At 42.1% G+C, this 26,443-nt stretch overlaps 1 protein-coding gene across 2 annotated transcripts in view; it reads right to left on the bottom strand.

Moving 5' to 3' along the window:
* The window catches only part of LOC309566765 (rho GTPase-activating protein 39-like), a 175,281-nt gene that overhangs the window by 40,800 nt on the left and 108,038 nt on the right, over positions 1-26,443 (bottom strand). Inside the window, exons 4-5 of one of the 2 annotated variants that reach the window (XM_082272059.1) lie at positions 24,264-24,816; positions 4,788-4,880 (exon numbers count right to left, since the gene is read on the bottom strand). In XM_082272059.1, the coding sequence (XP_082128185.1) occupies positions 4,788-4,880; positions 24,264-24,816 (646 nt within the window). The remainder of the gene's footprint in view (positions 1-4,787; positions 4,881-24,263; positions 24,817-26,443) is intronic. The other variant, XM_082272060.1, reaches the window with a different exon arrangement.

Raw genomic sequence — 26,443 nt, 5'->3', positions numbered from 1 at the left:
CAGGCGGTCCGTTCTCATCCGATTCCCCCATAGAGGACAGCGGGGATCTGACAGCTCCGTCTCTGCACACAGAGAGGAGACAGAGCTGTCATTCGTCTGCTCAGTGGGGATCGGCGGATCGATCCCCTCTGAGCAGAACGGACTCCGTCGGTGGATGTGGACCGTGTGAAAGGACCCTAAGGGTAATATGACTTTGAAGGCAGCAACTGTTAACCCCACAAAGAAATAATACTCAGATATAAAAAGACATACAAAATTTATTTAGACAGCATGATAGAAAAATTCATTAAAACCATAGCATGAATAATGTACACAAAGGTGCTATACAGCATGCTCCTATAGTAAGAGGACCCATAAATTGCCTGACATATGCCAGGGTCTGGTGTCTGAATCACAAGGACAAACGACCTCCTGTATTTGGGCCAATGGGATTCTAATAGATACAATGGATCACTACGTGTTTCGCTATACAGCTTCCTCAGGAGATCCTATTGGTGTTTGGATGATAAACAGAGCACCCAATATCCTCTCAGTCTTGGTATGCAAGATGTGGTGTCACTATACACAGGGTCATGTCTCAATTTTGTATATACAGCTGAGAATAATAACCAATCAGCTTCTAGGTTTTATTGTAAGGGTCCTTTCACATGAGCACCTCTGTGTTACGGATTCCGCTTACTCAGCGGGGGGATTACTCCTTTGATCCGCTCACTGTGCAGGACGGACACAGACACAGTTCTGCTCTCTTCTATGGGGAAATCGGATGGAAATGGACCGCCTGTTCACGGCGCCCTGCAGGTAATACAGGGGCGCCGTGAAGTGGCCCTGCAGCTTTCACATGCGTTTGCAAATGTGTGCTAACTAAACCCCTGTTTTGACGCAAACTGTTAGACAAGTTTATTTGGTTGGTAAGCAGACTGGTTGGCAAATTGAACTGGGAATTTTATTTTTGTTTGTTTCATGTGGGTTGCCCTTCCATGTGTTCTTTGCTATGAAGGCCAGTTATAGGTGGGGGCAGAGGCCATTTTCTTTCTAACACATCCAGCCCTCCTGATAAGCAGACAGGGCCAATATATGCTATTTTCCTTGCACCTACCTAGGAGGGTGCTACACTTCCTTGTGCAAAACCAATGTTACATGTTTATACCCCCTTAATCCAAATCATCTGTAGGCCCTGAACCTGGGCAATGTGTACCTGTGTATTGTGCAGTTCTGAAGAAAATTATATGAAAAAAAAAACCCCCCACCAGCAGAAAATGACTGCTCCCAGATGCCTTGATCACAAATGATACAGAGAAACCAGGTTTATAGAACATGAACCCACATCAGTAAGATTATCTACAGCAAGCTGATCTCAGATGCTTATGCATCTAAAAACATTGAAAATATTCCACATTCCTTTAAGATCAGAGAACCCACTCTTTAAAGTGCAGTTATCAACACAAAGGAAAAAATACTTTTGTGGGAAAAGTTTCGGGAATCTATTTACCTAAAGGCAAACTACATCTCACATAGGTCGTGTATATATATATATATATATATATATATATAAATATATATATATATATATATATATATATATATATATATATATATATATATATAGATAGATCTATATCTATAGATAGATAGATAGATAGATAGATAGATAGATAGATAGATAGATAGATAGATAGATAGATAGATAGATAGATAGATAGATAGATAGATAGATAGATAGATAGATAGATAGATATTCTGTCTCTCTCTAAAATTACCAGTCCCCTTTCTGTGTTTTCCTAACTTTCCTCCACTCCAGGACTGCCGCATCCATAGGACTCTATGGCATTCAACACTTTCAGGGCTGTTGGATGACTCTGTAACCAGTTGCGTCGTGACATAGTTCCATCCTCCAACCTTGATGTCTCTGCTATATCCTGAAGTACATTAAGCAGCCTATACACGGAGCAAATTTTTTTCCTGCAACCAATTTCTCCATCAACACAGACCGGGTTGACAGGGGAATCCCTCCCACCAAGCCATTGTATTCTCCCGATTGCGGAGGGGGGAGTGATGAGCCGTCTCCACCTGGAGAATACAATGATTACTGATAGCAGCTATACTAGCCACTAGCGATAATCACATGCAAACTCCGGCAGGCTGGTCCTGTAATCCAAGAAAAGCAACGATCTGGGCACCATCGAGATACAAGACTAAGACTAGATACACACTATACAATTTTCTTTAGATTTTTTCCTTTAGATATACCAAAACCATTAAATATGAGGTCAAACCTAAACACTCAAAATTTGTATGCAAGCAGGCCCTTTCGCTACATAGTTGAAGGTAAATCTAAAGAAAATCTAATAACAAAAGTTGCATAGTGTGTATTCCGCTTTAGTGGTACTTTTTGGTGCTGTTTGTGTGTGTTGTGTTTTTTTTTATACTTATTTTGTCTGTTTTATGCTAATAATCAGTAGTAAAAATCCTATCTTGTTGGTTAGATGGCTTTGTGTTTATTGCATTTTTCAGTCCTTCCCATTCATATGAAAACAAATGGGAAAATACCGCGCTAACATCCCAAAAGGAGACACAGTTAAGCAGCCAGCACAACACAGGACAAATTTATGTAAAATTATAACAATAGGTGCAGCGCTAATAAATCATGAACATTACTCATGCTATAAATAGCAACTACACACAATATAAATCCTGATGATTGAAAAACGTTTAAAAAATTCATATGCAAAAATTCTAAGTATATATTGTGACTAATACCACCACAGATATATTGAGTATACCGGTGTAGGTCTTAGGACAATAGTGGCATCAATAAATGTGATATAGTGAGCTAAATGGGGACACCACAATGCACAATAAATGTAACAGAACACTCAGAAATTATAAATAAAAATAAAGTCCATAATCTCAAAGTTCAAACAAGCGTGTGGAAGGCAATTCTTCAAAACGTGTTCCAAGTGGATACTGGATGAAAACCAATGACCAGAGAATACTGCTGTGAAGAAATCCACCACCACCAACATAAACGAGGCTTACCAGAACAAGTGGACCCAGTTTGGCATACGCCAAACATAAGCAATGGTGTATGAACACTGAGTAGCGGAGGGGAGAACAAGGATGCGGTTTCTCCCACCACTCTCCACACACCGAGATACTCCTCATCCACCCTCAATGGAACGACTCAATAGGGGGTCAGCAGTATCACAGTCAAACGTGGCTCAATTCTTCTCTAGCAACACTCAGTGGATATGTGATCCAGAAAGGAAAGCAAAAAGCCTCCACATAGTGTAAAACCATACAATAAAGGGGTTTATTAAAAGTTCAGAACAGTCGATAAAAAGCGCTTTTTAAATATATTCTGTAAACAGCATAGGTACACAATGGCACAGACAGGACTCGACTTGATGCGTTTCGTCTACTTAGACAGCAGCATCTGCATCTTCTGAGCCTAACCCAGGAATGTATATAATGAGAATACGGACACTAGCTTCCTGATGGTATCGCTCATGTGGGTTTGGACTAGGATCTGAACATGCCCTAGAGCAGTGGTCCTCAACCCTGGCCTACAGGGCCCACTAACAGGCCAGATTTTAGGTATTACCTTGGGGAGATGCAGACTAGAGTACTGCAATCACTGAGCAGCAAATGATATCACCTGGGATGTATTTCAGCTATCTTGCAAATCTGGCCTGTTAGTGGGCCCTGTAGGCCAGGGTTGAGGACCACTGCCCTAGAGCATTCCTAAACTTCAACAATCCACTCAATACGAATACACTCACAACGGTTGAAGTGAGAAAGGATACTACATGGGGTACGCCAGTAAATTGGAGCAGCCTCTTTGGAGACTGTATATGTTCAGCCTATATACTACAATGTATACATTCGAATTTCAGATTACATTATTCAAAATGGGTCTTTTTGTAGAAGACTTGAATGACTAGTGACAAATACGGTCAATTTAAACTGAGCATATGATGAGAAAACTACAGAAGTAGGAGGTTAAAACTGAATTTTAAAATAATCAACAGAAAAAGGCAAGTTATGTGCAAATCTCAGCTTTTGCTGTAACATTTTATCGCAACCTTTCAAGCCTATCAACCATTAATTAAAAATGACCACTAAAGAAGTTCAGGAGGTGGGAATAAACCAGGCCAAGTTCAACTAAGCCGGCCATAGGTGGATCGCAATTCCGCCAGTTTACCAGGGACTGGCTGAGATTCGATTAATCTATGGACAAGTTTACTGTACTTAAGTTGATCCATAGATTAACTTGGGTACAATCAGCCTTTTGGCTTTTTTACATGCCATTAGTTTCGACGGCTATTGCAGTTAGCAGTAATCATTGTGTTCGGTCGGCCAGAAAGGCTCTTACCCTGTAGATACAATACAGTGTGCGCACGCTGTCACCCTAGGGACAGGAAGTTTGTTACTGGCAGGATTACTAGGTGAAAATAAAGAAAAAAGCCTGTAAAAAAATAAAATTAAGACAGTTGCCACATTTCGGGACTGATCAGTTGCAATATATATATACACATGGGAATAATCAATATAACAAACTGACCCCTAGCATTGAATAGACCCTTCTTCAGTGTGTGTGTGTGTATCATGCTGTAACCACGTTTGTCAAGCATGCAGTTAGTGCACATGATCAAGGAACCAGGTAACGCAACAGCTTTCAAGACTGACAAATAACAGGAACTAAAGTGGACACAAACACGGCAATACGAGCTCACAGAAAATCAGGCACAGCTCTAACGCCAGTCTCAGAAGACCACAGCTATATTTACCTTCCTCTTCTTCCACATTCTGCTTCCTCTTTTTTCGAGATTTCGAATTCTTCTTAGACTTCAGCTCCTCGGCTTCCTGAATTCGCTGGTGAACTGCAAGAAGAAGTCAGCAACTTAGCGCCACAATCATGATTATGAGAAGCATAATCTTAAATACAGTAATCCTTGCAAAACAACTGGATTGTATAAAAGCAAAAGGGAACTTCCAAGAACACCAAAAACCTTATTCTTCAACAGGGTTCCACGAAATCTCAGGGTTGCTCAAGAGGTTCCTTTAACTGTGGTTGATTGTCCTACCATCTGATGGGCCTGCATAGTTCTGGGTCAAAGGCCACTACACAGAGTCAGCAGGAGCAGGACACCAATGATCTTTTTAGCGGTCTTTAAGAGTAACATACCAGTGAAAGAGGCATTTTTTCACATTGAACCCTGACAATTTTAGTAGGGGTTCCATGACACCTGAACATTTCTGAATTCCTCTGGGGTAAAAAGAGAAAGGCTGTTCTAGAAAGTATTGTTTTCTATAATCTAAACCAAGGGTCTTCAAACTTTCTAAACAAAGAGCCAGTTTACCCCCTTCAGACTTAAGGGGGGCCAGACTGTGGCCAGTGGGAGTAGAAAAGGTTCCAACGTCAGCAGGAATAAACAATGCCCCATCATTTGTGTCAGTGGAGGAATTGTGCCTTATTGTTGGTGTAATTGTGCTTCCATCTTTGGTGTCATTGGGAGGAATTGTGCCCCCCTCCCATCTTTGAGGTCATTGTGAGGAAATGTGCCCCCCCTCATCTTTGGTGTCACTGGGAGTAATTGTGCCCCCTCTTATCTTTGGTGTCATTGGAAGGAATTGTTCCCGCCGTCTGTTGTGTCATTGGGAGGAATTGTTCCCCGCCATCTTTGGTGTCATTGGGAGGAATTGTCCCCCCCCCCCCCATCTTTGGTGTCATTGGGAGAAATTGTTCCCCTCCCATCTTGGGTGTCATTGGGAGAAATTTTTCCCCTCCCATCTTGGGTGTCATTGGGAGAAATTCTTCCCCCCCATCTTTGGTGTCATTGGGAGGAATTGTCCCCCCCCCCCCCAATTTTTGGTGTCATTGGGAGGAATTGTTCCCCCCCATCTTTGGTGTCATTGGGAGGAATTGTGCCCTCATCTTTGATGTCATTGGGAGGAATTATGTCCCATTGTTGGTATCCGTGGATAAAAATAGTGCCCTAAGGGCAGGATAAAAGCAAGCAAAGGGCCTGCATCTGGCCCCCCAGTCCGGAGTTTGGAGGCCATACATCTATACTTGCATAAAAAGGGAAATTCCACTTACTATATAAAAAAGGATAGATTGGTTACACAAGCTAGATTGTAGGGCAATGTCATCACAATATATTTTCCTTTTCAATCCTAACCTTTTAAAGCTGCCGAAATGCCTGGTAACCATAATTAAAAAAAAAAAAAAAATGGGGTGTGGAGAGGGGGGGGGGGGGGCATAATTAATTGTACACCTTTTATTTACAGAACACTGTCATAGTCTTCCTTTCGGGTCATGATTTCTCTTTAATGCCAGCATTGGGAGAGATTATAGGGACCCTCCAACTTCCTTAACTTTGAATAATGTACAGTAGTGACAAGTCTTCGTATCTACAGGACAGAAATAAGCATTTGCTAACATTTTTGTAGTGTATATAAATGCCCTGAAGAGAATGGTTTGTTTTTTTCCCCTTCAGAAAAAAAAAAAATGGAGGTTCACTTCAAGCATAGGGATCAAAAAACGGGCATGCTGGTTGTACCCAAGTTAATCTTTCAACTTTGGTACATTCAGCCTGCCCATACATGATTTGAATCTTAGATTAGAACAACCTATGGCTGGCTTAAGGGGCAATAATAAATCAGCAAAGCGATGAAACTCTAGGCAGCCAATCACAAACCATCTCCTAATCTGATGCTATAGATTACTGCACTCCAAACATCATTAATAATGTTGGCATGGTTTACAGAGTTTTAAATGGACCTTAATCTTGGAGGCCATTGGGCACAGGTTGAAAGCTTGTTTACAGGAAACCTTACACACATACTCTTCCATGTTCTTTGCCATTACTGAATTTTATTACAAATGTGTATCGCCCTGCCAAAGGTTAAGCAAAATTTAAGGTTTTTTTTTTGGCTCCACTATACTCAGTGGAGTGGTGATCTGTTTTTTTGGTCTGCTCAGGTCTCCCTAAGCGAGGTGGTTAATTACTTCTGCCTGTTTCTTGAAGAAATTTCCAAAATATAGAGTAGGAGGATCTACCAATGAGTTACCAATATCAGCCAATCTTTGGGAGGGGGTGCCAAGTAGGTGGCTGGGGGTGGTAATAAATGTTTTGGAGGCCTGCTCAGATTGTTCTTGTCCTGGGGCTGCTGCTCCTGGGATGCAGCCTGTGTACTAGAGTTGCTGTTTGGGCCTCTGCAGGTACTGGGCTGAAGGCCTGGAGATTACTGGCTAAAAAGATTTTTGCTGAATGGCATCATCTTGGAGGCCAGCCTGGAGAAGGAAACGGTCATGTGGAAGCTGGGTAGCAGACTAGGACATTGTGCGCAAGACCTGGTTTTGGGACTCTCAGGTGTACCTACTGCTAGAGGTAAGTGCCACAGGTTGCTTTATCGTCTGGGTCTGCTCTTATAGAGACCTAGAGTCACTGGCCATTTCCTATCACCTCCAGTTAAGGTGGCTACTATAGAAATTTCCCCTCCTGTTGATCTCAGATATCATTTTGGAATATCCTGAAAGACATCCCCTAGACTGAGCCTGTGTTGTCGGTGTGCTTGGAACTGGTGTCTGGGGCAGGCAGTCTCAGTACTAGCCAAGGGACACCTGTGCATACTCTCAGCAGCCCCTCCAGGGGTGCTTCTGCTGCAGAATCTAGCTTCTATACCATTGAGACCTAAGCCAGTCACATTGTTGCGTTTTAGCACTATGATCGACCTAAACACTACCAAAATTAATCACATCATGAAGGCCAGAATCAAGGGCTCACTGTAACTCTGCGGTGTCAGCCTGGACTTCATTCATTTATAACAGTTTAGGGCTTATTCACAGGGGCGCAGGGAGCCATATACATGAAAAACAAGTATATTTCTGCGCCTGGGAGTGACAGCTATTTACAATCAATTCTGAGAGTTTGCCAGCATACTGGAATGGATGTGTGTACTTGGAGACAGACAGATTTTGTCCAGGGCTCTGTCCCTGTACACGTGTGCAAGTCAATACTCGAAAGTATGGTTACCAGTGTATAGCTGCAAACTGTCATTAAAGTGGTTGTAAACCTCAGACATGAAAATTTAAACAAAGCAAATCCCTCTATAGTGTGGACTTGTCTCAATCCAAAGCACAAAGTGTCATTTTTGTCTGCTGCCCCATTCCTCTGCTATAAGTATGAGTGACTTCTATTGAGTTTTCCTGACACCAAGAGAAAAATGGTGACGGGGAGGGAACTCCAGCTGATTGACAGCCTCAGCTCTATTTCTGTGGGCTGTGTGAAGGGGGGGGGAAGTGAAGGGGGGGGGTGTCCCTTCCCTCCAATCAGCTCTCAAGAGCACTCCTCACTGATGTACCCATCTCCCCGCCCCCTGCTTTTCAGAGCTGCGAGATCCTGTGTAAATTCTGCACTTTGACTGGATCTAGGGAGAAGACTGTTTTATTTAAAACAGGTACAACTAATGTAGGAAGATTTGGTTTACCTCTGTATCACCTGAGGCCAGTCACTTCTGGGTAAATGTAAGGGTTTGCAACCACTTGAATCTGTACAAGCAGCTTTATGCAAACACCTGTCACTCCTGGGTGCAGAAAGTTTTTTTTTTCCATGTATGGCTCTCTGTGCCTGTAAAAATGAGCCCTAAACTTAAAACGCAACTTTTGCCAAAACTTTCTTAGTTTTGGAAAGAAGGAGGAAGGGCTGGGCCCTCTGCCAGGTTTCTAGTTCTGTAGAAGACCCAGTTGGGGCAAGATCTTTTCACTTCCTGTCACCTTGTATCTAAACAGACAGTGAAGAAAAATCTCCAATAGGGGCACTTACAGTAATAAAGCTCTGACAGAGCTTCTAACCCTCCCCATTTTATCCAAAACCTAAAAAATTAACACTAAGCCGTAAAGGCCACTAGTACAATGCAAAAACTAAGGCCACTAATACAATGCAAAAACTTGAGTTCTCTTCTGGCTCCAGCGGAAACTAAAAAGAAAGATGTTAAAAAGGAAATAAACTTCAATTGATTGTTTGTACTGTGACAGGAAGTCAGGTAAATCTGTGGATGTAGTCACAGACAGGAGATACATTTCCACCTGGTTTTGAAAGTTCACCAATTACTATAGGGTGTTGGCTGCAGAGATAGCCAGCAGGAAGTTGAAAACCATTGAGCTGTTCAGAATGAGGAAATGAAGGCCTCTATAATTTGTCCAAAGGAAGTCTAAGGATTGCTGCCTCCTGTCGCCGTGTGGGCTGGGAGAGGAGGACAGTCAGATGTGTGCCCCCTGAAAGCTGTGTGAGCATGGGGAAGACCTCCTGAAGCGATGTGAAGCTGAGGAGGGTAACAAGATTGAAGGCTACTCAAGGTGAGGTCTTGGACTATTTCTATGTGGAAAGAAATAAATGCACTGTGTTCTATGTGAAGAGAAAAGCAAAGGGACCTGTTCAATGTGAAGAGGAAAGGGGACATGATAAATGGACATTTGTTGTGTGAAGAAAAAACATGGACTATTGAGTGTCTGCTGTAGGATCAGCAAAGTTTGCCCAACAGTAGGTTGGAGACATAGGTAGGTTCCTGTGTGTGAGAAGGTAGCCGCCCACAGTGGCAAGGATTTATTTTGCGTTTTATTTTATTTTGGATGTTTTTGCTGCATGCACTTGTTTAACCAAATAAAATGTTGTTTGCAACCACTTCTCGGCTGTCTCTCTGTGTAACGAGCCCCCCCAAGGGGTCATCCATGCCTACCACTGAGCTAATCTCCCACAGTACCTATAGGTAAGCCTGTAAGAAGGCTTACCTATAGATACTGGAAATATCTCCTAAACGTGCACCGTTTAGGAGATTTTTAATATATATGCAGCTGATGACGTCATCCGCGCATGTGCTCTGAAGGAACGGCCACCCGTGACTTTTCTTCAAAGCCCTGTGCCGTGACCAGTGGTTCCTGCGCACATGCACGGAAGTGACATCACACAGGTCTGACCAGTCACACAGCCGGAGTCTGGAAGGAAAATGGGTGAAAATGGATGTGGCCTCCAGCGGTGACAAGGACTTCATTTGCAGGTAAATTTCACACAATGTGCTAGTTTGCGATGCATTCTAGCACATTATACCTTTACTTTGCAGGTCAGAGAAAAAAAAAAAAGCTGTTTACTTCCTCTTTAAAAATTGGTCTTGTTCTAATGTAGTAAATCAAGTATGAATGAAAAGCAAGGTGATAACCCCAAATATCCAATGGGATTTTATAGGCAAATTAGAGAGTATGATTAAATAAAAAAAATAGTATTTATTACATTCACATAAAATGTATGTGTCCTTAGAGACAATAAAATTGGTCAATTAAGTAACACATAAAAATGGCTGAATAGTAAAATTGTGTACACAATTTGAGTGACAATATCTCCACTAATTCTGACGCATTTCAGGAGGGATTCAATTCTTTCTTCAGGAGTATTACGGGAGAGTGTCACAACATTTAGATTCATATATGATGAGCAAAACGATGTTTACATCTGTAAAGTATAAAAACAAAGTTCACTTCTACCACGGGGTGGAGATCACTATGCGTCCCCACATTCAGGTCTCCATGTAAAGGGTGAAGAGGAGAGATTGTCACCTAAATTATGTAGGCAATGTTACTATTCAGCAATTTTATTGTCTCTAAGGATACTCACAATTTATGTGTATGTAATAAACTGTATTTTTTATTCAATCCTACTTTTTGGTCTCTACGTTGCCTATAAAGTCCCATTAGATATTTAGAGGTTATCACCGTGTTTCCATTGATCTCAGGGATGTTGGCAGCTGATTTTATGGCTTTCTTTGGTGGTCTTACGTCAATAAATCAAGTATGATGACCTTCCACCCATTCCTGGAATGTGGGAAAAAACACAATTTTAAAGAAATTCACAACTGGAAAACATGGCACTAAGTGTGGCATTTTTCTCCAATTCTGTAACAAAGTTTTGTCATTCTTACCTGCCCAGGAGCTCAGCACCACCCTTCCAACTGCAGATTGAAATGGATTATAGGTCAGAGCTAAACACAATGCACTGGGACATGACAGACATATGCTCCGAGTCATCCCCACTGACAGCACACAGTGTTAGATCACACAAATGCAGATCTTCCAACAAGTAAATACTCCAGTGTCTAGTACAGGCACAAGCAGGTTAAGACACACATAATCCAATTACACTAAATGTTAAGTTCACTTCACACGAGTCATGCTCAAGAGTATACATGATGTACCAAGAGTCTGAAGAGGTTCTTCAGTTCAAAAAGACATTTTTTTCTGCTCTGGATTATTTTTTATAGTAATGCACAAAAAGCGAAATCATTACCCTATCCCAGTGTGGTCTACTTGGACTAGACCTGTCCATAGTACTACAATGGTACTCAGAGCACCCTTACATCTGAATTGACAAGGCCAAAAAAAATGGTTTTCTTCCAAAGCGGTGACCTTTGAGGTTGTGCATCGGATGTCAGAGAAGCAATAGTTTAAAGAAGACCTTCCACCCCCCACCCCAATTGATTACCCACCAGTATACGTAAAAGTTACTTAGCAAACATGTACGCAATCTCATGGTTACTCGTAAGATTTTACAGTTTACCTGTGAATGCAGCTGGTAGACATTGGCTACATTACCAATGCTTCATAAAAGGCAGATGCTAAAAAATATCAAGTGTAAGGCATGTATTGGTCAACATGCATCTTTGCTTTTTTATCTTTTGGAGGGCAAGATCCCCTTTTAAGGGAAATAGAGACTGACGCATACATAGATCCCCTAATCGCTTAAGATGGGGAGCCCTTGAAAATATAGACCCTGGACAATAAATATTTTTAAAGTAAAACCTAGGAAAAATAATAGGGTTGCAGTTGCTGACCTTCTAAAAATGCTAGTCACCTGGCTGCCTCAGATTTTATTACTTTTAGAGGTAATGACCTTTCACTAACATGCAGATAAAAAGAGTAGCAATCCAAGAACTCCTGATCGGCATGCTTCTCTTTGGTCAGTATTTCAGAAAGTACTGAAGCCTCCAATAATTCTGCACAACGGGTTCCAGGTCAGTGACTCATAGGAGAGTGTAGCAAGGATAATGGACTGGGAGTTTGTACCTATATAAACAGGTCAGCAATGACAGCTGCTATTTGTGTACCGATACCTTTTAAACATAGGTTAGTTACATAATGTCTGATTCATCACAATGATACTGTGAAACCAAGGTGTTAAAGATAAAAAACAAATTAAAAAATTAGGCAGTAATTTACAAAAGCTAAAAATTTAACAAAAAATAATTGTGGATACGTATCAAATCTGTTACAATGTTAAACAAAAACAGAAATTATTTTAAGAGTTCAGATTGATCAAATAATTCCTCTGCTGCTCTGAAGTAACACTGTGGCTTAATAAAACCTGACCATGACCACTAGTTCATTGTATTTGTTTGGAACAGAAATCTGAGCCATCAGAATGCTAAATCTGTTGCTGCCCAATTACAAATCTGGAGGGTTCACAGATGCACAAAAATGGTTGCATAGATCTCGCTAAAACAGACTGTGCCTAATTGCAATACCGATTTGCTTGATAAATGTCCTACATCAGCCTCTCTCAACCTTTCCAAAACAGAGAATCCTTGAAGTAACTTTTCCGATTTCAGGGAACCCCTGCTAAAAATTACTATATCTACAACTCATGATACATTAGTGTCATAATCAGTGGAAAGAATGCTCCTTATACCTGTGGTCATTGGGAAAAATGTCCCCCTTAGGCCGGCCATACATGGATTAAAATTCCACTGGTTTAGCAAGAACTGGCCAAATTTCGATCCATGTATGGGCAAGGCTGGTTGTACAGAAGTTGATCTACCAATCAACTTCTGTGCAATGAGCCTGTCGGGTTTTTCCCGATTGATCGGTGCTTCCGGCTACAGCCAGCACTGATCAGTGTGTTCTGACGGCAGGGAACTTTCTCCTGCTGTCAAAATTAGTCATCGACCAATTATCTGCAAAGCCGATATATCGAGGGCCAATATGCACTTTGCCTGATATATTGGAATCGGCCTTCTGATTTACCAATATTTTGGGAAAGTGCTTGTACCGGGGTGATGCCTGCAGCTAGAGGCATCACCCCAGTACCGGTGTCCATAGAAGACGGTCAGCTGTCTTGTAATGACAAACGATGCGGCTGAGAAGCTGCTCGGCTGTCATTCCAAGGAGCAGGAGGGGACGTTCCCCCCCCCCTCCTCCCGCCAACTTCAGCAGCTCGCCCGGGTCTCCTGTCCCACCGGGAGACCCGGGAATCCTACCTTCACCGCCGCCTTTTGACCGGGTCTCCATCTGCACCGCCGCCGTCTGACCGGGTCTCCATTTCTTTGAATTTGGCGCCAAGTACCCGGAAGTGATTTTAGGACATGACATCACTTCCGGGTACTGACGGCGCCGAATTAAAAAAATGTACAGCATTCAAAACAGCCAAACTTGGCGTTTTGGATGCTTTTAAGCGCAGAGGAGGGGTTTGGGGTCTTTTAGACCCCCAGATCCCTCCACCACAGTACCTGTAGAAATTAAAAAAAAATAAAAAAAAATTTTCTGAAAATAATCGGCCAATATCGATATCCGATGACCAAAATATCTGTATCGGCGGTAAAAAAAAAAAAAAAAAAACGATATCGGTCGATCAATAGTCAAAATACAATGCCCCAGCAGGAGTGATTCCCCCATCCACATTAAATGTGTAGATGGGGGAATAGCTTTTATTTTTTGTTTACATTAAAGTGGTAATAAAGGTTCGGCTTTTTCTTTTCCAATAATTTTTATTAGAAACAAAAAAGGTACAATAAGTACAGCATCCATTTCTTGGTCAATTGTGGCATATAGTGATAGTTGCAGGTAAGTTTAAAAAAATAAACCAAGAGACAAACAGTAGGCAGCCTCCAATTGTTTGATCAGGTAACTTGGCTGTAACCAGCGAAAAATCTAAACACACTCCAAACAACAATCTAATTATCAAAAAAATATTATGACGATTCAAGTTTTATTATTTAATTAACTACAACCCATGTGATTCTGTGGACTTCTACTGAAACTTTTCAGGTTCACATAAAAGAGAAGTCTCAAAGAACCAACAATGGCATAAAAGCCAAACCAACACGTGAAAAAAAGACAAAAAGTAAAAATAAAAAAAGAGCAGTATAAAAAAAAGAAAAGAAAAGAAAGGAAGAGATTAAAGATGAAGGGTGAGCTTTTTAAAAAATAAACATGTTATACTCATCTGCTCTGAGCAGTAGTTTTGCATAGAGCAGCACTGATCCTCCGCTTCTTGGGTCCCTCACTGGCGCTCCTGGCTCCTTCCCCTTGACCAGTGCCCCCAACAGCAAGTCACTTGCTATGGGGGCACTGGTGCGTGTCCGCTTCCAAGCCCTGCTTTATGTGCCCATAGGACACAGAGCCGCGGCTCGCCCCACTCTCTCATTGGCTCACTGGTTGGGATTGCCAGCAGTGGGAGGCAATGGGGAGAGGGAGTCCTGGGACAGCCGAGTCTCTCATGCATATTGCTGGATCGACAGGGGGCACAGGTAAGTAGTAGGGGGGCTGTGGGCGGGGGGGGGGGGGGAGTAGCACACAGAAGGTTTTTTGACCTGCATGCATAGAATGCATGAAGGTAAAAAACCTTCAGCCTTTACAACCATTTTAATATAAAAAAAAAAAAAGTATTCATGTATGGCCAGCTTTACAGATAGCTAAAAAGATCAATGCTGTCAGTGGGAACTTATCGGAGGCGCAGAAATTGCTCATTGCTCAAGGAACCCCTAGCAACCTCTGGAGGAACCCTAGAGTTCCATGGAACCCCACATGAGAAACCCTAAGCTACATTGTTAGAAAGATTTTAAAATGTGTAACTTTCTCTCAACTTTTTATTCATTCATATTGGCAGTTGTGAGAAACTTCCTAAAAGAACTACTGTGTAACATGAGGCTTTTTGTATGCGGGAGATAAGGAGGAGACTGCAGTGGGTGCTTTTGGGACTACCTCAATTGCATTACAATAGAGAAAGAAAAGGGGATCCCAGAACAGCAGGTTTCATTTAAAAAAAGACTATGGTGCCTATAGCCAAGCCATAATTTTTAAAGTAAAAGTCCAGGAATAAACAGTTTTGAAAGATCACTAGTGAAATTACATCCAATGAAGAGTATGCTAGGCCAAAAGCGCTGCTGGTTAGGGACAAATCAGTTTGCGTTGTGTCGGATTATTACGCATAGTACTCTTTTTCGCTCTGCAATCTTGGCTGTTGCGTGGCAACTCGAAGATTCAGCTCCCTCCATAAATTTTCTATAGAATTAAGGTCTGGAGACTGGCTAGGTCACTTCATGATCTTAATGTGCTTCTTTTTGAGCCACTCCTTTGTTGCCCTAATGGTCTATTTCGGGTTATTGCCATGCTAGAAGACCCCATCGTCAGTGTCCTGGTTGAGGGAAGAGAGTTCTCACCCAAGATTTTACAATACAATACATGGCCCCGTCCATTGGCCCCTCAATGCGGCAAAGTCCGCCTGTACCTTTAGAAGAGAAATAGCCTCAAAAGCAGAAGGTTTCCACCTCCGTGCCTGACTGTATGGATGGGGTTTTTAGGGATATAGTCAGCATTTTTCTTCCTCCAAACACGGCCAGTCGAATAAATGCCAAAGAGCTTAATTTTGGTCTCATCTGAGCACAGCACTATCTCCCAATCCTATTCAGTGTGCCCCTGTGCCTTTAAGAAGGGGTGGGCTCCCTTCAGGTATATCTGTCCTACACCTGTCCATTAAATGCATGTGCTTCCATTGTTGTAGACTCACAGAATTTAGAGTTAGGACCACAGATAATGGGGTGCCTTGACGGGGCTCTGTGGCTTATGCATGTATTTGCAAATGTGTGCAACTAAACCCCTGTTTTTAACACGTACTGTTGGACAGGTTAATTCGGTTGGTCGCAGATTGGTCGGTAAGGAGAGCTTGGAAATCTTTTTGTCTTGTTACTATTTCCCAATCCTTCTCTGAATCATTTAGATGTTTATTGGCAAACTTCAGAAGGGCCTGTACATGTGCCTTCTTAAGAAGGGGGACCCTGCAGCACTGCAGGATTTCAATCCATGGCGGCATATTGTGTTACCAATGGTTTGTTTGGGGACTTTGGTCCCAACTGCCTTGAGATCATTCACAAGCTCCTCCTCCGTGTAGTTCTGGGCTTATCCCTCACTTTTCTCATCATCCTTACCCCACGAGGGGAAGGAGCTCCAGACAGAGGGTGAATGATGGTTATTTTGTATTTCTTCCATTTGCCAATAATTGCTTCAACAGTTGACTCCTCACTGCTGATGGTCTTGTAGCTTTTCCAGCCTTGTGCAGGTCTAAAATCTTGTCCCTGATGTCCTTTGGTCTTGCCCTTGATTGTGAGGTTTGAATGGAAGAAAGATTCTGCGGACAGTTGTCTCTTATACACCAGTTGTTGTTTGGAGCAACTTCCTAAATATACAGGACTAATCTGTGTACCACATACTGTAGCCAGTCTGTAGGAACCAGAATTATTGTTTGGTAAGAAATCAAATACTTACTCACTGAACTGTAACTCAATTTTTAACAGTTGTACCATGCGTTTTTCTGGATTTTTGCTTGGTATTCTGTCCCTATCATTTAAAATATACCTTATAACAATTATAGACCCTTAATTTCTTTGTAAGTGGGCAAACTTACAAAATCTGCAGGGGATCAAATTATTTTCCCCACTGTATTTAGAAAAAACAGAAAACCAAGATGGCTCGAAGATAAGTGACTCAATAGCCACAGACTTGCAGTCAAGAGGAGGAAATGTGTTCTAGAACTTGGGTCATACCACTAGGTGGTTTTTGAATTTATGGGGGGGGGGGGGGGTGAAGGCTTGACTAAACAGTTTGATCCCTTCACTGTACTATAGCAGCAACTGTCAGCCTCGTGGATGAGGAGCACTGTGGGAATTATTCAGCATGAGGGAAACTGATTTTTACACAACCAGCAGTGCTCTGGACTTTGCATACTCTTCATTAGGGGTAACTTATTTCTTTAAGAAAAAAAAAAGTTTATTTTCTTGGAGTTGCACTTTAATTTTGACTAGCATGTACCTTTAAACTCTCAGCTGGAGAGCTGAATGAGGTGTAAAAATACACACTGAGTCATCCATTGGCCAGTCACCATTTTCAGACCTCCAGAAATGTTCCTCCTCCCCATTCACACCGCTGTATAATTACAGTGTACATAAATAGCGAGATACTTTTTTTGTAGTTTATTTTGATCTAGAAGTAAGGACAGCACCCGCATTATAAGGGAGGATGTGTTGTCCTCTGATTACAGAGTGCCAGCAAATTATACAGTCTGCTGCCTACTTACAGGGCACTGGCAAGGTTTAATTGTACCTAGTGGTGTTTACTGACGGTAGGAAGATTTAGTAGTAAATGTTTTAAAGGCATCTAGAAGAATTTTTTTCAGTAAATAATAATTCTGGTAGACGTATATATGCTAACTATACCCAAAAATATGGTTTTAAAAAATATTAAGCCCCAACTTCACACATGAGCGTGAACATTGTCAGGCGATGTTGGAGCTTTTTTGCCATACATTGCGCAGGTATTTTCTGGTATGAGTATTTTAGCCAAAGAAAAGCTAGTTACTGTGAGGGAGAGCGCAAGAAATTCTGCAAAATATGCACAGTACGTGATTTGTTAGAAATTTTTCAGGCACCCCTATTGAAGTCTATAGAAGGCAAAATTGCACAATTCTGCCCCAAAGCAGCACATGAAGTTCTTTGATTGACAAGCTTCAATCAACATAGTGCTCAGGTGTGAACAGGCATCATTAGATATAAGGGGAAGCCTAAAGAGGAGCTCCTGTCTCTTAAAGTGGTTATGAACCCCCCTTGTGTGTTTGCACCTATAGGTAAGCCTATATAAGGCTTACCTATAGGTACTGTAAATATCTCCTAAACATGTACCGTTTAGGAGATATTTACTGTATACTGCGCCCATGTCGTCATCACTCTGAAGGAACGGCCGTCTGTGCCATTTCTTCAGAGCCCTGTGCCGTGACCGGCGGCTCCTGCACACATGCACAGCCGGAATCCGCGGACCCAGGAAGGAAGACGAGTGAAGATGGATGCGGGTTCCAGTGGGGATGACAAGGGCTTCGTTTGGAGGTAAGTGTCACATAATGTGTCAATATGCGATACATACTAGCACATTATTCCTTTACTTTTCAGATACAGAAAAAAAAATGGCTTTACTTCCTTTACTTAAGCCCCGGAAGATTTTACCCCCATTCCGACCAGGGGGTATTTTGCGATTCGGCACTGCGTGACTTTAACGGACAATTGCGCGGTCGTGCGACGCTGTACCTAAACGAATTTGGCGTCCTTTTTTTCCCACAAACAGAGCTTTCTTTTGGTGGTATTTGATCACCTGTGCGATTTTTTGATCACGCGCTATAAACAAAAAAAGAGCGTCAATTTTGCAAAAATAGCAATATTTTTCACATTTTTTTATATGAAATTCCCCCCCAAAAAAATTTAAAAATCAAATTTTTTTTACTTTTTCGGCCAATTTGTTTTATGCTACCTATGTTTGGTAAAAAAAAAAAATCGCAAAAAGCGTATTTTGATTGGTTTGCGCAAAAGTTATCGCGTTTACTAACAAAGGGAAAGATTTCTGTCATTTTTGTTGTTTTTTTTTTTTTTTAACGTGTAATGGCGGCGATCTGCGATTTTTTTTGCGGTACTGCGACATTGGGGCGGACAGATCGGACCCTTGACTGACATTTTTGACACTTTTGGGGTTACCAGTGACATTTCTACAGTAATCAGTGCTATACATATGCACTGTTACTGTAAAAATACACTGGTAGTGAAGAGGTTAACTTTATTTGGGAGGGAGGGGCTGTGTGTATCCCTAGGGGCGTGCTTTCTACTGTGATTGGCTGGGGCTTGAGCTGTATGGACACTGATCAACGGATCTACATAGTAGATCCGAGTGATCAGTATCCTAACAGCAAGGAGAATGACAGGTGGCTTGTTTACACAAGCTGCCTGACATTCTCCCTCTCCCCCGCCGATCGCCGAGTGACCGGCGGACATCGGGTCCGCCGGTCACACGCGCAGGGGGGTACGTGACCTCACGGGAGCGGGAGCGCGCCTCCGGGGGCGCGCGCTCGCTCCCTAGACCCTCACAAGCTAGTGACGTAGCCCTACGTCACTTTGCCTGTGAGGGGCTGACTGCCGACGTAGATCGGCGTTAGGCAGTCGGCAAGTGGTTAAGTAAAAAATTAAAAAAGTCAGCAGCTACAAAAACTGTAGCTGCTGACTTTTAATAAACAGCCACTCACCTGTCCCAGGATCCAGTGGTGTGCTCACCCCAGCTGTTTTCTCCCTGTGTCCTCTCTCACCGGCATCCTAACTTTGGGCACCCAGCGGTGGCAGCTTGCGGCTTCACAGCCGGTTGCCCACTGCGCATGAGCGAGCAGCGCTTGCGCACTGAATGGTCCCACAGTCTTCTGGGACTTGTCATGTGTCCCAGAAGACTTCCTAAGGGGGGGAGGAGAACTCTGCTTCCGATAGGTAAGCAGTCGGAGAAGTGAGAGCGGGTACCTGTCAAATAAGGTACCTGCTCCCCCCAAACGCTCCATTTCACAAACTGGAGTGGGGGAGAAGGCCTTAGGGCTGCTTCACACCACAAAAGCACACTCCAGATCTGTTCCGGATGCGTTTCAGCATGTGTTTTTAATGCGTTTCTAGATGCAAGCTTTTTTTCCTCCCACTATACTGGGGTCCAGTGTGTTTTTGATGCATTCCAGTGAATTTCGGTGCATTTTTGATGCGTTCTACCAGGTTCAAAATCAGTCAAGTGCAGAAAAAATGCAGCATGTTCTACATTTTTTTCTGGAACTGGAATACCCTGGAACTGACCGCACCGGTATGAACTATGCAATTGAAAACCATAGCCTACTTCCAAAGCGTTTTTGATGCAGAAAAAAAAACAAAAAAAACACACTGGACTACATGTGGTGTGAACTGGCCCTTAAAGCAGGAGTAAACTCATACAAAAAATAGAAAAAAAAAACCTGCAAGACAAAGGCATAATGAGCTAGTATGCATCGCATACTAGCTCATTATGAAACACTTACCTTAGAACGAAGCCCCGACACGGACCCCCGGACACCGCTGTGGGAGCTGACATGATCCCTCAGCGTCTCTTCTGGGTTCGGCGGCTCCGGCGCTGTGATTGGCCAGAGCCGCGATGACGGCACTCCCGCGCGCGGGAGTCATTTTCCGGCAATTCCCGTCAGCGGCTGCATGCAAAGCAAATATCTCCTAAACCGTGTAGGTTTAGGAGATATTAATTGTACCTACAGGTAAGCCTTATTATAGGCTTACCTGTAGTTAAAAGTAAAAAAAAGCGGTATACTACCGCTTTAAAGCAGAACTTCCCTTTTTGGGTGGAGCTCTGCTTTAATGTGAAGTGTTGAAATGCGTCAGAATGCCCATCAATCACCCAGGTATGAATGAGGTCAAACACTCTTGTTGATTAGTTTGATTAGCCTATTTATATTCTGAATGGATCATTATTTAAAAAATGCAAGACTAGCCTTTCCCTTTAGAAGGCTTTGTTAAAAGGGTGATGCAACTGCTTTAAAAAAAAAAAAAAAGAAACACCACCTTTCCCTTTCAATCAACATCTGCTCTATCAGCCAGAAATAAAAGTCACAGCTTCTATTCTCTAGCTCATGGCCGCAAATAAGGCTCATTTACAATTTTGTTGTAAACTTTCTTATTTAATACATTTTAAATAAGACAAAAAGAAAAATCCCACAAACGCAAATAACTTTCGATTTCAATAACATGAAACTATCAAAATTTGCTTGACGGTACACAAACGGTACATTGGGGTGATTGGTTTGAATCTCAACCAGGACACTTATTTTAAATGTCGGGAGTCCAGTGGAGGGGAATTTCAGCCCCCCTGTAGTTGAGCATTGGCCAATGTTTACTTAGAGATGGGTTGTGCTCCATAAGTTCTATGTAGGTGCATTACACAGCCAGTACATGGTTTCCAAGGTGGCTTATTGGTTAGCACTTCTACCTTGCAGCACAGAGGTCATCCAATCAGATGCAGGAGAAATGTGCTTTACTCATTGCAATTTTTTTTTAAAGATTAACTTACCAGTGAAAAATAGACATGTGAAAGAAATTTAAGCTTCAAAAAAAGAGTCAGGAAATGCCAGCTCAACAGAACAAAATTTTATGTGATGTCAGTCTTCTGCAAGTCTCGGTTCCCACTAGCGTGGCTTCAAAGTCACCCGATTTTAAAGCCGCGCCGCACAGCGCGACTTCATCGCAGCTTGCTTCTTTAACAGAAGTCAATGCAAGTCGCTCTGAAGTCGCTCCCAAGTAGTGCAGGAACCTTTTTCTAAGTCAGAAAGTCTTGATTCTCTCCGATTAGAAAGGTTCTGTTGCAGTGAATGGGGCACGACTTGTCAGGGGACTAATGCTGGCACATACACTATACAAAAATTCGGTCATTTGGACAGTTCTTTCGTTTTTCGGCTAGTTAATGGGCCCGAATCGGTAATCGGTTGTGACGTTTTTGAGCCGAAAAAACGAAGAACAAGTTTGGAAATTTTCTGCCAAACCAACGATAAATTGAAAGGTTAAGGTGTTTCTCATTCAAACTGTTTGGACTAGGTAAATGTGAAAAAAGGAACAAAAAAATGTATTTATGTGCATTGCACGATTTATCGGTCATTACATGATGGCACGATCGTTTGCTCTCACGGCTGAGTGTTTGTTTTTCGAAAAAGAGTTTGAACGATTTTTCCTATATGGCCAGCATTAGTCATTTGACAGGTCGCCCCAGTGGGAGCCTAAGGGTTCCTTTGCTTGAAAATTAGAATAACCTCTTCAAAATCTCACTTCTCTTTAAACCAATACGTTTTGCCTATTATCTGTGCATATGCATGATCCAGCTATCAAGTCTTCCTACAAGCATGTAATTACGCAACAGATGCACTTGTAGGTTTGTCTATGGAGAGGGAAAGGAGAAGCCCTGCAGGAGCTGGCTCTCAGGATTAAAAAATTAAAAATCGCCCAGGAAAATCCATTATGGCCGACAAATTGTTGGGCCGAGATCCCTGGAGCAGGAGGCCTTGTAGGAAGTTTTGAAGGACAGGACCATTCCCCAGTTGGTCGAACAAGCTAAAATAAGATTTCTCTACCTGTCAATACTGTAAATAGGAATTCTCAATGATATAGGTAAAAAAAAAATTGCACAATATAGAAGACATACATTTTATTACCAAAAGTATTGGGACACCTGCCTTTACACGCACATGAAATTGAATGTCATCCCAGACTTAGTCCGTAGGGTTTAATTTTGAGTAAGCCCACCCTTTGCAGCTAGAACAGCTTCAACTCTTCTGGGAAAGCTGTCCACAAGGTTTAGGAGTGTGTCTATGGGAATGTTTGACTATTCTTCCAGAAGCGCATTTGTGAGGTCAGGCACTGATGTTGGAAGGAAGGCCTGGCTTGCAGTCTGCACTCTAATTCATCCCAAAGTTGTTGTATCGGGTTGAGGTCGGGACTCTGTGCAGGCCAGTCAAGTTCCTCCACCCCAAACTCGCTCATCCATGTCTTTATGGCCCTTGCTTTGTGCACTGGTCCAGATCATTTGGTGGAGGGGGGAAAATGGTGTTGGATTGTTTTTCAGGGGCTGGGCTTTGCACCTTATTCCAGTGAAGGGAAATCTTAAGGTGTCCGCATACAAAGACATTTTGGACAATTTCATACTTCCAAATTTGTGGGAACAGTTTGGAATTGGCCCCTTCCTGTTTCAACATGACTTCGCACCAGTGCACAAAGCAAGGTCCATAAAGACAAGGATGAGAGTTTGGGGTGGAGGAACTTGTCCTGACCTCAACCTGATAGAACACCCTTGGTTGAATTAGAGCGCAAACCGCGAGTCAGGCCTTCTTGCCCACATCAGTGCCTGACCTCACAAATGCACTTCTGGAAGAATGGTTAAACATTCCTGTAGACACACTCCTAAACCTTGTGGACAGCCTTCCCAGAAGAGTTGAAGCTGTTATAGCTGCAAAGGGTGGGCCAACCAAATATTGAACCTACGGAACGCTACGGACCAAGACTGGGATGTCATTAACGATCATCAGCGTGTAAAGGCAGGCGTCCCAATACTTTTGGGGATATCATGTATATAAGAATCATATGAATATAAAATGGGGAGTTAAACTGTTAAGCCTAGTATCCACGATTCGGATGGAAAATAGTACACAGCTTTTGAAATCACAACAGTTCACATGAAATTATCTGAGAGAACAAACACAATTTTTTCTGTACAATACCAGAACGTACAATTTTCATTTAATCAGTGCAGTATTCGTCCGAAAAAAATCAGAAGAGCAAGACTACGCATGCTCGGAAACCAAAGAATACATTACAATACAACACATTTCATCACTTTTAAAGTTGTATTCTGTCGTACGACAATTTTTGTAACTTTAGTATCCTCTTCATTTTTGATATGAAAAAAATAAATAAATGGATGATCATTCCTCCTATATTCTCTGTGTACGAGGCTTTGGGCTGTATACCATGTGTGCATCAGGGCAATTATCTGAAACACGCTTACCCAAGACAAGTATAGATCATACATAATAAGACCCAGATGCTAAATGTTACACAGCACAAAGCATATACACAGTTCAACACAAAAACCAAATCTCAATATCTTCCACGAGTGCAAAATAAACTGGCAATCCAGCAATAAGTCTAGGATCATTGCAACTATGTGTTTTGCTGTGGGGTTTACTGCTAAGGAAATAGAATTTGCAGACCCATCCATGTTTGGGAATAGGGGCCATTCACACTTGCAGAGCCCTACAAAACTCCTGCATTATGTATGCGCTTTCAAAAGGCCATCTGATCAACACATGGGAACTTCACTTGAAAGACCCAAGCGTCATGTTGAACAGCACAAAAGTTTCAAACCTTATGACCTTCTCATAACATCTGCAAATAGTGGACAGAGCTTTGAAAAAGGATATACAGGTGTCCGAGTCATTAAACTAGTTACAAAGATGGAGATGCATTGAAAGTTTTAGAAGCTACCTAAAACTTGAAAATTCTTGTTACTTTGAGAAACAAGTCATTACAGATCATCCATGTGACAAGTAAAATACAAACAGGTCAACACTTACTGTTCTGATCACTTGCTTCCTCCAAGTGCCGGTAGATGTAGCCTTCCAAGTAGGACTGGAACTTTGGAGATGGGGAAAAGAAGCTCAGACTGATGGCAATAAGCTCCCATCCCAGGGACAGACTCTTGTATGTCATGTTGTTGGTGGTTTGTCTCACCAGTTGCATGTACAGCTCATCCCGCAATCCCTGCAAGGTCCAACACTTGGTGACCAATACCAGAGCCACCTCATTTCTGTCTGTCCGGGCCTGCCGGTCTCCCATATATATCTGCACCAGCTTAAACATCTCACAAGCCTCTTTCTTGATAACCCGATTACTGGTGATCAACATGGGCTTCTTGATAGAGCCTCCGTTCCAAGACAGCATGTTGGAAATTGAAATTCTCCTCCGGAAGATGCCCTGCGTGTGCATGTTAAGGTTCTTCGAGGCCCAGTCCACCATGCTGGTTTGAGAAAGTGGTTTTCTCAAAGTGGTGTAAGGGAATTGATAACCGGAGCCAAATGTTGACTGTCCACGATTTTCACAGCTTGGATTGGCCTCCAGGGTGCCACTCTGCATTCAGAAAACATAAGTCACAGTTGTTTAAAGCTTTACAAGATAAACATATAGACACATATAGACACTTTGCCATCGTGTTTAAGGACAATAGATCAATATGTACATCATGTTATTTACAAAGTTATTTATTTTTCTGTTGCAGCTCATCAACCAGTCTGAAAAAGCATGTAAAAAGTGAAGGTGCTTATTCTGTTTTCTGACCCTAAAACTCAAATCTAAAGTTAATCCTAAAAAGCCCAACACCAGCCAAAAAATGTTTTAGGTTTGGATAGAGTAGAGAAGAGACAGAGAGCGAAATGTATTAAAACTGGAGCAGCTGTGAATGGCGACCAATCAGCTTCTATCTTTCATTTTCGAAGCTTAACTGAACAAGTTAAAAAAATAGAAGCAGATTGGTTGCCATACACAACTGCTCCAGTTTTAATAAATTCCCCTCAGAATCTCTACAAATTTTTGAATGTGGTGCGAGTTTTTATGTTGGGGAAGATTTCCCTCACTTCCTGTTCTGGATCTACTGAAACCAGAAATAAAGGGGACAAGTGACACTAAAGCAGAAAAACACAGACCACATTATCAATGTAGTGAACATTCTCTTTTCTTTAAGAAAATTGGGTTTTCATGATTATTGGTCTCCATCAGACAGTCCCAATAAATGTTATAGAAGTGCTAACAATTCCTTATGCTACACAAAATATATTTAGAAAGTTGTCTGAAATTACCTTTAATACAAGGCAGGTATTAAAATAAACCCCAGACAAGTGCATTTGTTTTTTCAATTGGAAAATGAGGGGAAGTGTTAGATTCTCTTTCAGGCTTACTGCGGTCTGTTTCCCCATTGGGGAGGTGTCTTCCCTCTTCCTGTCCCAGTGACCACCATCTTTAGAATAGTGAGGAGAAATCATCCCAAATTGGACACAGAAAGCAGTAAAAACATAATAAGAGTTTCTAACCCTTCTCCACCCTTTCCAAACCATTACATAAAAAAAATTTGGCTAGAGCTGCAATTGAAAGAGTCACCACACCTAAAGTAGGCTGTTTTCTTACAGAACAAGTTTAGACGGTCACAGAAGCGTGCACACGTTTCTCTGCCTACACACCAGAGGACGGAAACCACATACCTGCTGTGCCCAGGACTGTGGTCATTGTTGTATTTTTAAAGAGAATATAAATCAAGCTGTGGTTCGAGAGGTGGTTCCAGGTGAATTTTCAAATCCAAAATTACTAAAGTAATATTTAGAGAAATAATCAATGCTTAGCTGAAAAAATAAAATCTAAAAGTGTACCTGTAGAACTATAAACAGTATAAACTACAACGTATATCAAGTAAAGGCTTCAAAACCTAATGTGCATGGGAGCGTGGTGGACTAAGGACAATCCTCATGTGTATTCACTTTAAGGCACCACCAGGGGATAAGTCAGGCCTTACTGTCCTCTAACGGTTGGGGTAGTTCAAATAGCGACTGCAGGAAAACAGACAACAGAAGGTGCACCAGCCTAGTGTATTATCCAAAGGGTAGTTTAATAAAAATAGATCAAAACACAATCACAAACAATATAGGGTTCACAGCATAACAAGCATAACTACCTCGAGACACAGTGGTTTTTGGCTCTGAGGAAAAGG

The sequence above is a fragment of the Pelophylax lessonae genome (genome assembly GCF_965119305.1).
Source record: "Pelophylax lessonae genome assembly, chromosome: 11".
In the NCBI taxonomy this organism is placed as follows: Eukaryota; Metazoa; Chordata; class Amphibia; order Anura; family Ranidae; genus Pelophylax; species Pelophylax lessonae.
The sequence above is the reverse complement of the archived record's forward strand: the minus strand, read 5'-3'. Positions and strand labels throughout refer to the sequence as shown.